The 14,328-nt window shown below is 38.4% G+C and overlaps 1 protein-coding gene across 1 annotated transcript in view; it reads left to right on the plus strand.

Annotated features, from left to right (window-relative positions):
• The window catches only part of IL1RAPL1 (interleukin 1 receptor accessory protein like 1), a 753,247-nt gene extending 746,403 nt beyond the window's left edge, over window positions 1-6,844 (plus strand). Inside the window, exons 10-11 of the mRNA XM_054188558.1 lie at window positions 4,662-4,832; window positions 6,126-6,844. Of these exons, the coding sequence (XP_054044533.1) occupies window positions 4,662-4,832; window positions 6,126-6,844 (890 nt within the window). The remainder of the gene's footprint in view (window positions 1-4,661; window positions 4,833-6,125) is intronic.
• The last annotated feature ends 7,484 nt before the right edge of the window (window positions 6,845-14,328 follow it).

A 14,328-nucleotide genomic window follows, 5' to 3' on the forward strand; every position in this document is an offset into this window, starting at 1 on the left:
CATTTTATGGTTATATCGAGCCTTTAAGTGGCTGCTGCTAAGCACATCCTTGGAATAACAAGCAGCATTTGCAACTTCATCCCCTAAAAGTTTATATCCCTTCTGCTGGATTAACACTGTAGAAAGTTAGAGGAAGTACGATACCATATTCCACATTTAGATGAGTACCGAAAGGAATGGACAGCATTAAAGAATTCATGATGCAATGATGCAACAGGTGTTTTGGCTAAAATCCTGGGCTACTAAGTGAAGTAATGTTTCCATGTATTATTAATGAAGCTGGGATTTCACCCTCAATTTTTACCCCTAAGAGGGATCCAAACAATTTTGTCAGACCTATGGCAGAGCGCAGCTCCATGACCAATACTCAGTGTCCTTGCTTTCAATGGTTTCAATGGTACGGAATGGTCAAAATCATATGGCAAAGTTTGTACCTCACAGTCTGTTTTGACCAAAGCCTTGCAGTATGAGTAATTTTAGGCTGACTGAAAAGTTTGTGGACTGGATGCATCATACCTTGAGCACAGGCTGTATTTGACCCCATTGTGATGAACTATTCCAGCTCTCATGGTTGTCTACAGTACAATAACAAAGACATTTTTTTGCACCAAGTCTGGTTGAATTTGGCCATGCAAGGTCTGGTTTAGGTTTTGTTTCAATATTTTCAATTAATGTATGCAACAAAACTTCACAGAACTGGAGGCCGTTGAGTTGAAGAGCTCCATCCTAGCTGCACACTACCTGTAGTCAGCAGAAAGCAACTACAAGCCACATAACTGAAAAGGATTACTTGTCTATCCACAAAGAATGGGAAGAGGAAACTTATTACACTAAAATGTTTCAAAATGCTGCTGTTGCATGATATTGTATGTCACACTCAGCTGTGTTCGCTAAATTAAAGGACAGCCATTACATAATACAGCTCTGCAACGTACCTGGAGGCAATGTGAGATGAACTTATTCTGGTATGTTTCTAAAATAAGAATCCTGAAATGGTTAAGGGAATAAGAGTGCTTTCAGGTACCAAAGTATATGTAGATAATTGCTTTCAATCTTCATGGGAAAGAAAAAAAGTTTCAGATTAAATGATCAACATCCCTGCCTTTGGTTATTAGCAGGTATTTTTCTTCCTAAGTGTGGGAGGAAACAGGTAGTGAGTAACTATATTCAGGTTTATTGCTAATGCACAGGAGCCTGACAAAAACAAATCTTTGAAATGGCATAATCTATATCTGAAGCCAAAGTGCAAACAACAGTCAATCACATTTTCATTCCGAGGATTCTCAGATAGAAGACTTAATTGTTTGCTGATGAAGGGAAATAGGGAAATATTCATTTTAAAGAAAAGCTTAGTTTGTTACCAGCTTTATTAGTTTTCAATTTGGGGTTTTGTCCTTTTTTTCTGACACTGAGTATTAGATCCAGCCAGTATCTGAACTTATTGCATAGTCAAATATGTAATTATCATACTACATAATAATATAAGTAGTAATATCAAGTCCCTTATGAATTGATTTGTGATTAGGAGCAGATTAGAAAGTTTTTTCTGTCAGAGTGGCTTTTTTCTTGGAGAAGACAGATGCGCTGACACCAAATATTTTCATGGGTAAAATATCAGCTCCACTGAATGGTCAAGAAAACACAGATCTGTGGTGGACTTCCTCCATGTTTGCTGTAAGTCTGGGGACTCCTGGATGTGTTGCTCGAAGGAAGGCTTATGTGGAAAACAGCCTGAGAGCAAAGAGCTTGAGAGCAAAGCTGAGGGCCTCCTGCTTCCATGTGACGTGGCCAAAAGACTGGCAAGACGCGAACCCCAGCTCCCAGCCGTAAGATCTGGATGTCTGCAGGTTCCCATCTCTCCCTCTCAGTCCACTGGGACAGCACATCAAAAAACATGAATTAAGATCAGAAATGTTCTTTAGAATGTAGGCATCAGTCCCACCCATTACAAGCAGGAGTAGGTGGGACCATTTAACTGAGAAGAAACACAGGCAGAGACGCTAATCTACTGTGTATTTAAATATTTTCCCCGAGATGGGAGATTTCAAAAACTTTATGGGTTTTCCCATTTTTCATTACAGCTGAAGCTCTATATTATTTGACTACCCAAACAATTAGATAAAACAGTAAATAATGCCATAGCCCTTTGATCACATCACAGAAAAGATAGCTGCATAGCTATCTGCCTGCTGTAGTTCTTAAAATGTTTCACAGAGTTGACAATGCAACCCAAATAGATTTAATTAACTAAAAGCAGACTAATACATAAATATCATAGAACTAAAACAAAGGCATATGTGATCATCCCCTGTGTATCTCAGGCATTTTAAATTTTGCAACTTGTCCACTCATGTCAGTATGTGAGACCATCGGATAACAAAATTACCACATAAGGTAATTCTGCTGAAAACTGAACTTTTTACTTTTCATCAAACAAAATGAAAAAAAAAGAAAACAACTGACAGATGGGGAGTATAATAGCTCAGGGAAACCACAATGCTAATGGATCTAACAGTTTCCCAAACTGGACTACACATCTTGCTGGATTGGAGTTTCAGTAAATTCATGAATGCCTGAACCCATCTGTGTAGACATACCCTAGATCCTGGACATTCTTTGCGCTTCAAATGCTATTAAAATTAGGGAACTAGGGTGGTAATAAATGTTCCCTACAATACAGGATAATGGAGTTGTAGTCAGTGGAATTGCTGGAGCCTCCATGGTATGAAAAATGTGTATTTCAAATAAATGCATTAGTGCAATATTTACATATGCAAGAAAACAGTGCATAGCATGAATAATTTTCCCTCTAAGTAAGAATGTGCAAACCATCTTAACAGACAATACCCTGAGCCTTTAAAACAGTTTGAATACTGCATTATTTCTTATTATTTATCCCTTTGAGAAATGATACATTCTCATCTTTACTCAAAGTCTTTCAACAGAGCAATAGTGCTCTCAAGCATGTACTATGGTTATGACCATTACTAAGGTGAAAGAGAAAATGGCATTAACACATCATTATTTTGTCGGTTGTCATTATTTCCCCATATATTTCTTGACCTCTCTGTGTGTTAACTCAGTTGCTGGGTTAACAGTGTCCTACTGTAGAAGCAAAAATATGCTATTTAATCTCCCTCTATCTCATACTTGATCCATTCAGTGTTATTTCAAGGCATTGTCAAAGGCATTAGGTCCTTGTCTGTTGTTAAAGATCATGATTCCACAAATACTCCAAAGAAAAGTAATGGAAAATGAACCAACCATAGAAAGCATTTCTGCTCTTTTTCTTATTTTTCTTTGTTGTTGTAGTTTTTGTTTGTTTATTTTGTTTTCTGTAGGTACAACAATTCAATAGGTAATATCGCACAAAAAGCATGCAGGGGAGAGAATGAGCACACGGTGATTTCACGGGTTTGGAAAGTTTGAAAGTAGTAACAGTATAACCAGTTTTAATTTTGTCATCTGCAAATGTTAATGAGCATAGTATGTATGGTTCCTCGGAAGGAAGAGTGGACTGTTCAAGGTTAACACCATTTCATTAATCTCATATATACTTTTTGCACCCACCCTACTTTTGGCAGGCTTTTCTAAATAATGCTACCAGAGTACAAGAAGGTGTAAAATGAGGAAAGGAGTGGGTCAGTAAATAAGTGAAGTCAGCATTGACTGAATAGAACGTTACATATGACACACAGTCGAGTATTCAATCAGGTCTCTTTTACAAGCAATTGATATTCTCCGTAGCCTGTGCATAATGTTGTCGAGAGAGTTAGAAGAATGTTAACATTTCATTACTCTTGCCATTGATTTTTTTCTGCTTTCTTCACAACAAAAGTCAAAACGTGACCTCTTATTCCACTGAATTAGTTCCAGAGCACTTGGCATTATTGACCTCCTAATGAAAATTAATGATGGCTCTTTTGATTCAGTCTTTCAAATAGGCACACCAAGTACATTTAAGAAACAGGCACATTTATTTCTCATATTGAAATGAAATAACACACTGTTAAGTAACGAAATGTACATTAATGCAACATTAAATTTGCAAATTTAAGTGCACATAATTCAAGAGATTTAAACTGCATTATCAGGAGCTGATGCTGCAAAGATTTCAGCTTGGCAATAATTTCAGACCTGGAAAGCCAATAAGTTTTACAAGTAAAGCTACACATACGCTTAGAACACTTCAGCCCCAGGCCCTAAATTTATAGTAAAAATCTGGCAAGACTGAAATGTTTTTGCTGTGCAACAGAGATAATTGCACATTAGCTTAGATATTTCCATGCTTTTATTTTCCCTTTTAAAGCTAGAGAAGAATTCAAATTCTTTTCAGTGACTTTTTTCTTTTGTGCTCACAAGCTGTCACCCCATAGTTGAGTGGATTTCCTCTTACACAAATGTTTATGCACAAACTGACTTCGGTTTATGGATAGGGGATCCCTTCTCCATTGCATATGTGTAAATAAGGATTACCTCTACCAGGTGAAAGAGGAAAGGTGAATGGATTCATATCTGGAGATTGGGTGAAAGCTTGCCATTTTATCTAAACAATTTCCTATTCCTGGGGAATTCTCCCAGAAATAATTCCTGAGGAATTATCTAGGAAATCTGCAAGAATAATGAATAAATGAACTTACTTTCTTCCTCTCTTTCCTTAGACAACAAAGACTACGATGCATATCTATCTTATACCAAAGTGGATCCTGACCAGTGGAATCAAGAAACGGGAGAAGAAGAAAGATTTGCTCTTGAGATCCTACCAGATATGCTTGAAAAGCATTACGGATACAAGTTGTTCATACCAGACAGAGATTTGATTCCCACAGGAAGTGAGTCATGTCTTTGTTCTTGTGTGTTTTCTAAACAGCAAATGCAGTGATTGCGGTGATTGTTTTAGTATCATTTCTATACCTGCTCCTTCAGAATTTCATCTTTCCTACATTATGGTGAAGATAAGCCACCAAACACACTTAATATGCATTTCTCAGATAAGAGGATTATTTTTTAGTAATTGTATTATATTGATCGAAAGTGAGACAGTGCAGAAAGGACATGCATAAGGAAAGGAAATGAATGAGACTAGCATTTTTACACAGATTTTTTTGAGAGCTTGCATATCTAGGAATGAATACAGAGATCTTTCTTTTCTATTGCATAGAGTTTGCCCGGAAAGATATCCATGATTCTAAGTATGTATTACAGAAATTCAGACAGGAAGGAAAAAGTTGTGTTTGGACTAAGGCAAAGGTTGAGTAATAATATTTACAGCAGAGCTGTTAGTGTCCGCTGCAGATAAATGTGTAATGGAGGTATTGGATCATTCTCAGAGGCTGAAAACAAGAATTGATTCCAGCTGGTACAAGTAGATCTTTTTCTTATTTCTTTCACATATTCCAACCTATGTACAATAATTTTTTGTAAGTTGCTGCAGTATTCTTCATAACTTCAGTGTAACCATATATACAGCCGCTAAGATCAATATCTTTGACTAATGATAAGAAAGGATGCTTGGTGTAGGCGAAGCACAACATCAAACAATCACATGGATATTTTTAAAATCTACAGCAAACTAAACACTAATTTGCAGGAGCCAACACTGTTTTTGTGAACATGTGTGGTGGGGACATGAAAGGAAAAGAAGAATCCAAGCCTATAGTATACCTTAGAGTATCATTTGGGTTTCAGACTGAGTCCCTGAAGCGCATAGTTGCTTCTCTGTTGCCTACCTGGGTTACTTCGCCTTTTTAAAGGAAAAAATGATGATGGACACACTTGTTCCAATAAAGATATAGATATTGATACAAAACCACAGCTCATGAACAAACACTCACAATCCATAGTGCATGCAGGAATAGCTGTTTTGCAGGATCCCAGGGTGGTTGAGATTGGAAGGGACCTCTGGATGTCACCTTGTCCAGTCCCCCTGCTCAAGCAGTGCCACCTAGAGCAATTTGCCCAGGACCGCATCCTGGCAAACCAACCTGGCACATTTGCACGTGATGTTTTTGCGTATTTCAGTGAGCTCTTCTGGGAGCAGGGATTTGCCTCTGTTGTTTCTCCCCAGTCTATGGAAGCAGAGTGTTTTCTTAGATTGGATTTTGAGCAATTGTCTTATTTTGTAGCCTACATTGAAGACGTGGCGAGATGTGTAGACCAAAGCAAGCGACTGATCATCGTCATGACTCCAAATTATGTGGTGAGAAGAGGATGGAGCATCTTTGAACTGGAAACAAGGCTTCGAAACATGTTAGTCACGGGCGAAATCAAAGTGATACTGATTGAATGCAGTGAACTACGGGGAGTTATGAACTACCAGGAGGTGGAGGCCCTAAAACATACCATCAAGCTCCTCACTGTCATTAAATGGCACGGACCAAAATGCAACAAGTTGAATTCCAAGTTCTGGAAACGTTTACAGTACGAAATGCCTTTTAAGAGGATTGAACCCATCACACACGAGCAGGTTTTAGATGTCAGTGAGCAGGGGCCCTTTGGGGAACTGCAGACAGTCTCCGCAATTTCCATGGCTGCTGCCACCTCCACTGCTCTTGCCACTGCCCATCCAGACCTGCGCTCCACCTTTCATAACACATATCATTCACAGATGCGCCAGAAACACTATTATCGAAGCTATGAATACGATGTACCTCCTACTGGCACCCTGCCGCTTACCTCAATAGGTAACCAGCATACCTACTGCAACATCCCTATGACACTTATAAACGGGCAGCGGCCACAGACAAAAACTAACAGGGAGCAGAATCCGGAAGAGGCTCACACAAACAGTGCGATACTGCCCCTCTTGCCACGGGAGACCAGTATATCAAGTGTCATTTGGTGACCGAAATGCAAGGGGCCATCAACCCCCTTGAGTAGGAGCTGAGTCTGCAGTCCGGTGCCTGGAACTACATCCTCGACTGCTGCTGTTAAACATGCATTACAATCGATAACATACGAGGAAAAACAGGGTCTTGTACATATGTTTTTTGCAATTTCTTTGTAGCATCAGTCTTCCTGTTTTACCCATGTTTCTTCCCATTCACATTTTCGACTTTGTTTTATATGTCATTGGAGTTTGTATATTTACATTTTTTTAAATGAAAAGACTGCTGTATAGATAGGAAACATTTTTGCTTCATTAGTATAGTTTTAGACTTTTTGTTTGTTTGTTTTTAACCTCTCTTGGGAATGCTTGGACAAAGCTATGTTGATATCAGAAGCACCATCCATTTTGTTGGCCTGCCTAGCCTGATTCCTGAAGGCCATGCCTGCTGCAGTTCACCTCTTTTGGAGAATATTTGTTCTTAGAAGGACCCCATCCCTCACTGAGAGCTCCAGTTTCATTTCTACTCCCGTAATGTGCACTGCTCCTTCCCTGCCCTTACAATGACCCCCATTTGGGGTAACACTACAGTCTGATCATCTAACATGTAACGTGGTAGATACCTGTCGAACAACAGAATATACCCAATCTGTATCGGTTGCTTCACAGTAGTCACTACAGAGTGTGTAGAAACTAGAGATGGTTTGGTTTTTGCTTTCTTGGGTTTGTTTGGGTTTTTTTGTTTTGTTTTTTTTTTAATTATTATTTTAGGAATGAGTTGATTGTATCCCTTTTATAAATATAAAAGCAAACCCTATTTTTAACACTTCCTGGAAAAGTATTAATGTGGTTGTGGATTTTATTTTTAAGCATTTAACTTTTTCTTCTCCCCCTTTCAAAATCCTGCAAATAAGATCATTTGCAATCATCAGGCAAGTAAGACAAGTGAGGCAATAGGCACTGAAGTGCAGAGAGTCCTGCTGATATTTACAGTGATGACTTCCAAACCAAAGGGGAATAAAAAGACAATATTGTAGATGGTTTGTCACTTTGTATTATAGAAAGTGTTATTTTCTAAAAAGGAATAGCAAAACATTATTTTGCTGTGGATTACAGAGTCCCCTTGTATTTTAATGTTCCAAAACCTGTATTTGCTTTAAAATGCTATATTCAGGATTAAGAAGTCGTCTTTCATTTGGTTTTAGCTTGTAACAATAAGTAAAACTTTATTAATTTCAACATGATTTCAGTAAGAACTCAGGCAGAAAAAAATGACATGATTGCCAACAAATATAATTGTTTTCAGAATAAACTTTATTTATACAAAATTAATATTTAAATCAGACCTGGAAGTATTACAAACAATTTATTCACTTTAATGAATAAATAAATTAGTTTTATTTTTTATGTATGATTCTATCTTTGAGAAGTTGCAAATAATGCGTGTACCATGGCTGCCAGGGAAGAAAAAAACCAACCCATTATGTTTATATCTGCACATCTTTAAGACAAATGAAATAAGCATCTTACTCTTATGTTTTAAATAATGGAGAAGTCCCTTTTGGTTTTAGAAAGAGACAGGACTGGTGTTGTAGCTCTACAACATATTCAGGCCAAGCTCTCTGCTAGTCTCTGCTAGCAGAAGCAGAGGAGCTGGGGTAGAGTTACTGGTTGCAGCACACTGTCATATAGTCATGGGTTTGATTTACCCTGGCAGAAATGTAACTGGTATCCTGGCAAACAGCCTTTATAGTCTATTTATGTAATTAATTAACTTTAGGTATTTTTATGGTAGCTGAATGATATTGGCCAATATAATGGATGTGTGGGGTTTGTTCATCCTGATTGTCACAATGAAGTACAGCTTATAAAATTTTGGTATTCTAAATGAGAAGTGATGGGTAGAGAGTGCGTAAACAGCAGTTTGGGGGATGTTTGTGGGAGTAATCCAGAACCGACAGTGTGGGAGGAAATGACTATGCTCCTGTTGTGAAAGCAAAGAAATCTCAGTATCTGCATAACAAGCTAATAGAGCTTTGGGATGTGCACTGATTTTTATTTGCTTAAAAATGTTTATTCCTCTGACAATTTGCTCAAGTCCTTTTCTACAATCTCTTCTTTATTATGGTGTCTCCCTCTGGACATGTGCCAAAAACATCCACAAAATGGAAATGAAGCTGCCAGGCCAGATGATAAACATTTAAGAGGGCTTTGCACATTTGGTTATCTTCATAGTGTAAGAACACTCTTATTTATTTGCTCCTACAGACACCTGTCAGGCACTGATGGCATTTAACTTCATTCGACTGGATGCACTGATGGCATTCAACTTCATTCAACTGGATGCCAAATACCCCAGTACCCTCTGAAAGCAATGCATTCTTTTTTCCCCTTTCCCTCTCCTTTACATGCCCTGGAGTAAAGACTGGGATGTGGAATAAATGTAGAATGCAACTGTCTGACCACAGTCACATTTAGACGATTGGTAGGTGTTTCCTTAGCCACATGGGGAGTACTTTTCTGTTGTTCTATTTTTAGTGTAGATTTAAGCACTTTGAATAGCATGATTCAGGGATTGATGGATACTATTTGATATTCACACTACTTAAAAAAAAGTTTTTCTTATAATGTTTTGTCACAATATTAAAAAAAAAGAAAAACAAACAAAAAAAAAAGAGAAACAGACCACAAAACAAAACCTGAAATAAATGGAGAAGCTGTCTAAGGCTTTAGAAACATTCCTCCTTACTCTTCCTCCTCTATGAACAGCTGTGTGGGAAACAGTGAAGGAAACTGTTGTGTGTTCACGTGCTCTATGTTTGACAAAAGTTCTGTTGGAACGCAAAATAAAATTTAAAAAAAAAAAACAAACCACAACTAAACCTGTCATTGCCCTAGTGCTTAGGCTCCATCCTTTTCTGGTGAAGGTGTTCCAGTTTTTTGACAATGCAGCCTGAAGTGTGCATGCAATAGCCACATATAAGGTTTAGCCATAAGCAGATAGCACTTTATTTTAAAAACTGCACAGCGTGATGATCGGAAAAACTTACCCTGCCTGGTCAATAACTTCGGGTGTGTGTGTGGATTCTATGCACATGAATTATCCAAGTGTGGTGCTTAGTCTTTATAAGGCTCTCTCCAATCAGGGTAGTCCTTGATATAAAACTGAAGGACTCTGTTGCACAACCTGTGGAAATTCAGTATATAGGTTCTCCGGACAGCACATATAGCTGGACAGAAATAGGGGACTGTATAGTATGCAGCTAATTATTTTGAAGGCAAAGTGCATTGCTGGGTCTGATTCTGTTCTCAGTTGCAGCAGTATGATTTGAGAGTAAATCTAATAAAGGTGAATGAGTGCAGGATTGATTTCTGTGGGAGAAGAAAATTGGAAAAGAGAAAAGGAATTCATATTTGCAGTCTGTGACAAGCTGAAATCTTGGCTGCAAGGAAAGCAGCAGCAAAATATCTTCTGCATTTTAGTACGGACCCAGTTCTCACCTGGCAGCCAACATCAAACACTTTCAATATGATCTGGTTCAGAGCTAAATACTGTGAGGCTTAGATGCAAAGTAAGATTTTTCTATTACTGCACAGCTGTGAAAACCTTGTGTATGTTACATAATGGGTGATAATCAGCTTCAAAATAATTGGGAAGCTTGTTATACCCGCCTGATTAAAATTCAAAAAATTTTACTCGGATATTGTGCATTAATGACACATGTAAATTATAGATAAAGCAGTAAGATTTGGGGAAAACTGGCCTGGTAACAGGCTTCCTCCATTCTTAAATTGAAAAAAAAAAAAAAAAAAAAGAAGAAAATGTCAAAGCTAGCAAGCCTAAGGAGAGGTTAATTAAAATCCAAAGAAGAAAAAAAATCACAGCAGTTAAGTAAGCTCAAAAATAGGATAAAGGCCAATGGAGAAGAAAGGTCAAAATAATCACCTGGTTTTTGACTGTATTGTGGCTTTTTTTGTCATGCAAAGCTCTGTACTCTGGCTGACCTACATGGAGCAACTGGGATTTTTGGGGGCCATCCAGACAGATCAGCAACACAAATATGTCCCTGTATGTCTAATACACTGCCGAATGGTTTTGTACTTGGTAGTCGAGCACAGGGAACTTTTGATGTGTCTTCTATTGTGATACAGAGGATGGCAGAAATCTGTCAGCACTAAAAAAAATTCTCCATAACAGGTTTAGTTTATTATCCAGAGTAACTATATTCCTTCACACCCACCCCTTGTCTGGTTTGCTGTTATTAGAACACTTTTTTTAATCCATTTCTCATCTGAGCAAGAGACTAATGTGACTGGCATCAGAAAAAATGCAAGCAATTTCATAGCAGTGAGTCTCTTCGTGTAATAAATGCTGCAAGTTCCCTTGCGTTTTTCTGTATAATCACAACTCTTCACGTCCTAAATAGTCCATTGATTGTAGGTTGGAGAACACCATTATGTCTTTCATTTTGAGATTCACTGAATTTAGTATGGATACTGAGTTTTCATTTGTGATGTAATTTTGCTGGGCGATTTCCCATCGACTCTGGCTATATCCTCCAAGAAGACTGTTGGCAGCATCGCACTTCTCCAGCTGGCCTGGGGTTGAAGATCCAGAACTTGGAATTCTTGCCCTGGGGAGTGAAACTAATAGGAATGTTTCAACTAATAAGAGTTTTCCTATGCTTTTTTGTTTGTTTAAATTCTATTTAAGACAAAGTTTGAGCTTTGCTCTGGACTAATAAGCTCTGCGGGTGGGAGGTTAAGAGTCCACAGAGTCATGAAGTAGTTAGAGCAGAAATTACAAAAGCAGGCCTGATGCCTTATTTGGAAAATGTATAAATTCTGAAGCTGCTCAGATTACTAAAAGATGAGTAAATTGAGATTGAGGGTTGCTGGAGGAAAGTATTCTGTTTGTTATTACAACCAGTCACATTCCAAAAGCTTATCAGCATTCTTACATTAAATAGCCAATATCCTAGATAATGTAATTTCAGAAACATTTATTAGTCAATTAAAAGATTTTTATTTTGATGGATTAAGAGTAACATGATTCTCTAGGATTGAAATGTTAAATAAAATAGATAATCTTTACCTAGAACTGAACTTACAGAAAGTACAAACATCTCTTTGCTGGGTCAAAAGTATTAGGAAAAACATTTGAAGCAAAATTTGAAAGCTAAGAATTTGATGGAGGTATTCTTGATTCTTTTTATAAAGATATCTTTCTTAACCGTCAAGGCATGACAGAAGGAACACACAAATTACTCCAAAAATAAAATGGATGTGCTTTTTAACTTTCTCTATCTCTGTTTACCCGAATATTAGCTCTCTCTCTATCCCCCTCAAAAATAAAAAATCATCCAGGAAAAAAGAATACCTACCAAGCCCATACTCTCAAACACGTTTGGTGGCAGATAAAGAAGTGCAAGCCAAAGGAAGGTGCTGCACTACATGGCTACGACTGAGAAGCTCTACAGTGGGCAGACCACCTGCACCCGTGCAGGGGGAGCACAGGGCCCTTTGGCCTTCGTGTTTAGTTACTCCTATGTCAGGTGGGTGCAAAAGGAACTATAGGCTCAATACACCATCACTCTTCTACCTGCTGTAGGCAACATGCAGAGAAGGTGGGCAGTGAGCCTTGATGTTAGTGGCAGTAAACGTGAGTGCCATCAGCTGGCTGAGCACAGATACCCTATTGCAAAGCAGACAGAAAAGTAGAAAGAGCTGACAATGTTTCCCATTTGTTTGGTATGCAAAGCAAAAGCCAGCATTGGGCATAGAAAGAGGTTAGCTTAGCTTAGCTGGGCTAGTGTGCAATCCACTAAATGACATTTACAGAAAATGGCCATCTTGATCAACTAGCACTCCACCTGAGCTCCCTCACAGCAGCTTCCAGCCCATCCCATCCCATCCCACCCCATCCCATCCTATCCCGTCCCGTCCCATCCCGTCCCATCCTCTCCTCTCCATTTACCTTGCAGGCTGTATTAAAAGTACAAGCATGCAAAGCTTCCTGTGAGCCCTCAGGTTGGGGTACATGTGAAAACTCTTTGCAGAGGTGTTTAGGGTGAGTAGATGTCTCCTCTCCTGAGAAGAGACTTACAGGAGCAAAGCTTTAGTTGGTAAAACTATTTTATTTTTATTCTCAGTTCACACACCGTTTTCACATCCCTGTAGAATACTCGTGTAAGGCAACATCCCGCTACTGTCCTCTACCTTCTCTGAAGCAAAAAGAAAGTCTTAAAAAGATCAGTCATGAGCTCAAAGTACCTTCACTCGTGCATCTGCCATTAAACTGCAGGGCCTGCAAATACACTTGAAAAGCAAAAATAAACAAAGAAAGGCAAAATAGCAATGCAATTACTAAAACCTATTTAAAACATCTTTTTTTCAGGGAAGGTTATTTTCTCCTGCTGTTTTGTAGGAAATTACGTGAGACGCTGTTTTAGAATTTCTTTTCATTCTTTGCATGACAGGTAAATCACAGGGAGATTTTATTTATGTTTTTTTAGAAAGTCCCATTCTTCATTGCAAGTTTAAAACACAAATGGCAATGACTTTACAGACTTAGAAGAAATTGTTTGCCAGAGTTTATATTCTCTGGTGAACAGCTCACTGCAGCCCTAATTAAGTTCTTAGGGACATTTCTGTAGAAAATTTAAACAATTAGTATTAGACAGGTACCTTCAGCATCACATTAGAAGGTTGTACATTTGTCTTCTTAAAACCCAGGCAGCGTCAAATGGAACAATTATGTAAATACAAAGCAGAGAGGAAAACAGTGACACAACTGTCTCTCCATCTATTTTAGCAAAACGGTTCAGTGGCATCAGGCTCCTTCTTTGAGATCACTCACCTATGCCTTCCCCAGCAAAACACACGAATCTTTGCAAAATGTGCAGGTATCTGGGGAAAAACTGTTGCAATAAGCACTCTCAAATTTTAGTTTCATTACAAAAAGCACTTTATATATTTTTAATACCTATATAGAGATACTTCAACTTGTAATCATTTAATCGTAGAACATTACAACAAAATAAAATAATTAGCAGTCTCACAAAGTTCAAGGAAGTCCCAAAAACCTGGGTTAGTTCGCAGGACCATATTTTCCATCTGCTGCAAGAAGACAAACTTGCAAGCAGGCCATTGCTAGGTGGCACTGTGACACAGGTAGGTAGCTAGGGGTGACATGGAGTGGAAGTATGGATAAGATGTTTCCTGGTCATGTCACAACCAGGTAGGTGTTACATGACTAGCACTCTGCTAGTCCTGCTGCCACAGGAGATTAGAGACATCCTTTGCCTGTAGGACACTAGATAGCCGAATTTACGGGGTACTTCCTTCACCTGCTGGGTGCTATCTGAAGCCATTTGTATAACCTTGTTAGAGGTAGGAAATGTTTTTTCTAGATGACAGGATCTACCTGAATCATAGGAATATCTGCCAGAGTTCCTATCATTGTAAATAACAATTAGTGTCAGTACAGTTCATCTGTTTTC

The sequence above is a fragment of the Rissa tridactyla genome, chromosome 1 (genome assembly GCF_028500815.1).
Source record: "Rissa tridactyla isolate bRisTri1 chromosome 1, bRisTri1.patW.cur.20221130, whole genome shotgun sequence".
Lineage (NCBI taxonomy): Eukaryota > Metazoa > Chordata > Aves > Charadriiformes > Laridae > Rissa > Rissa tridactyla.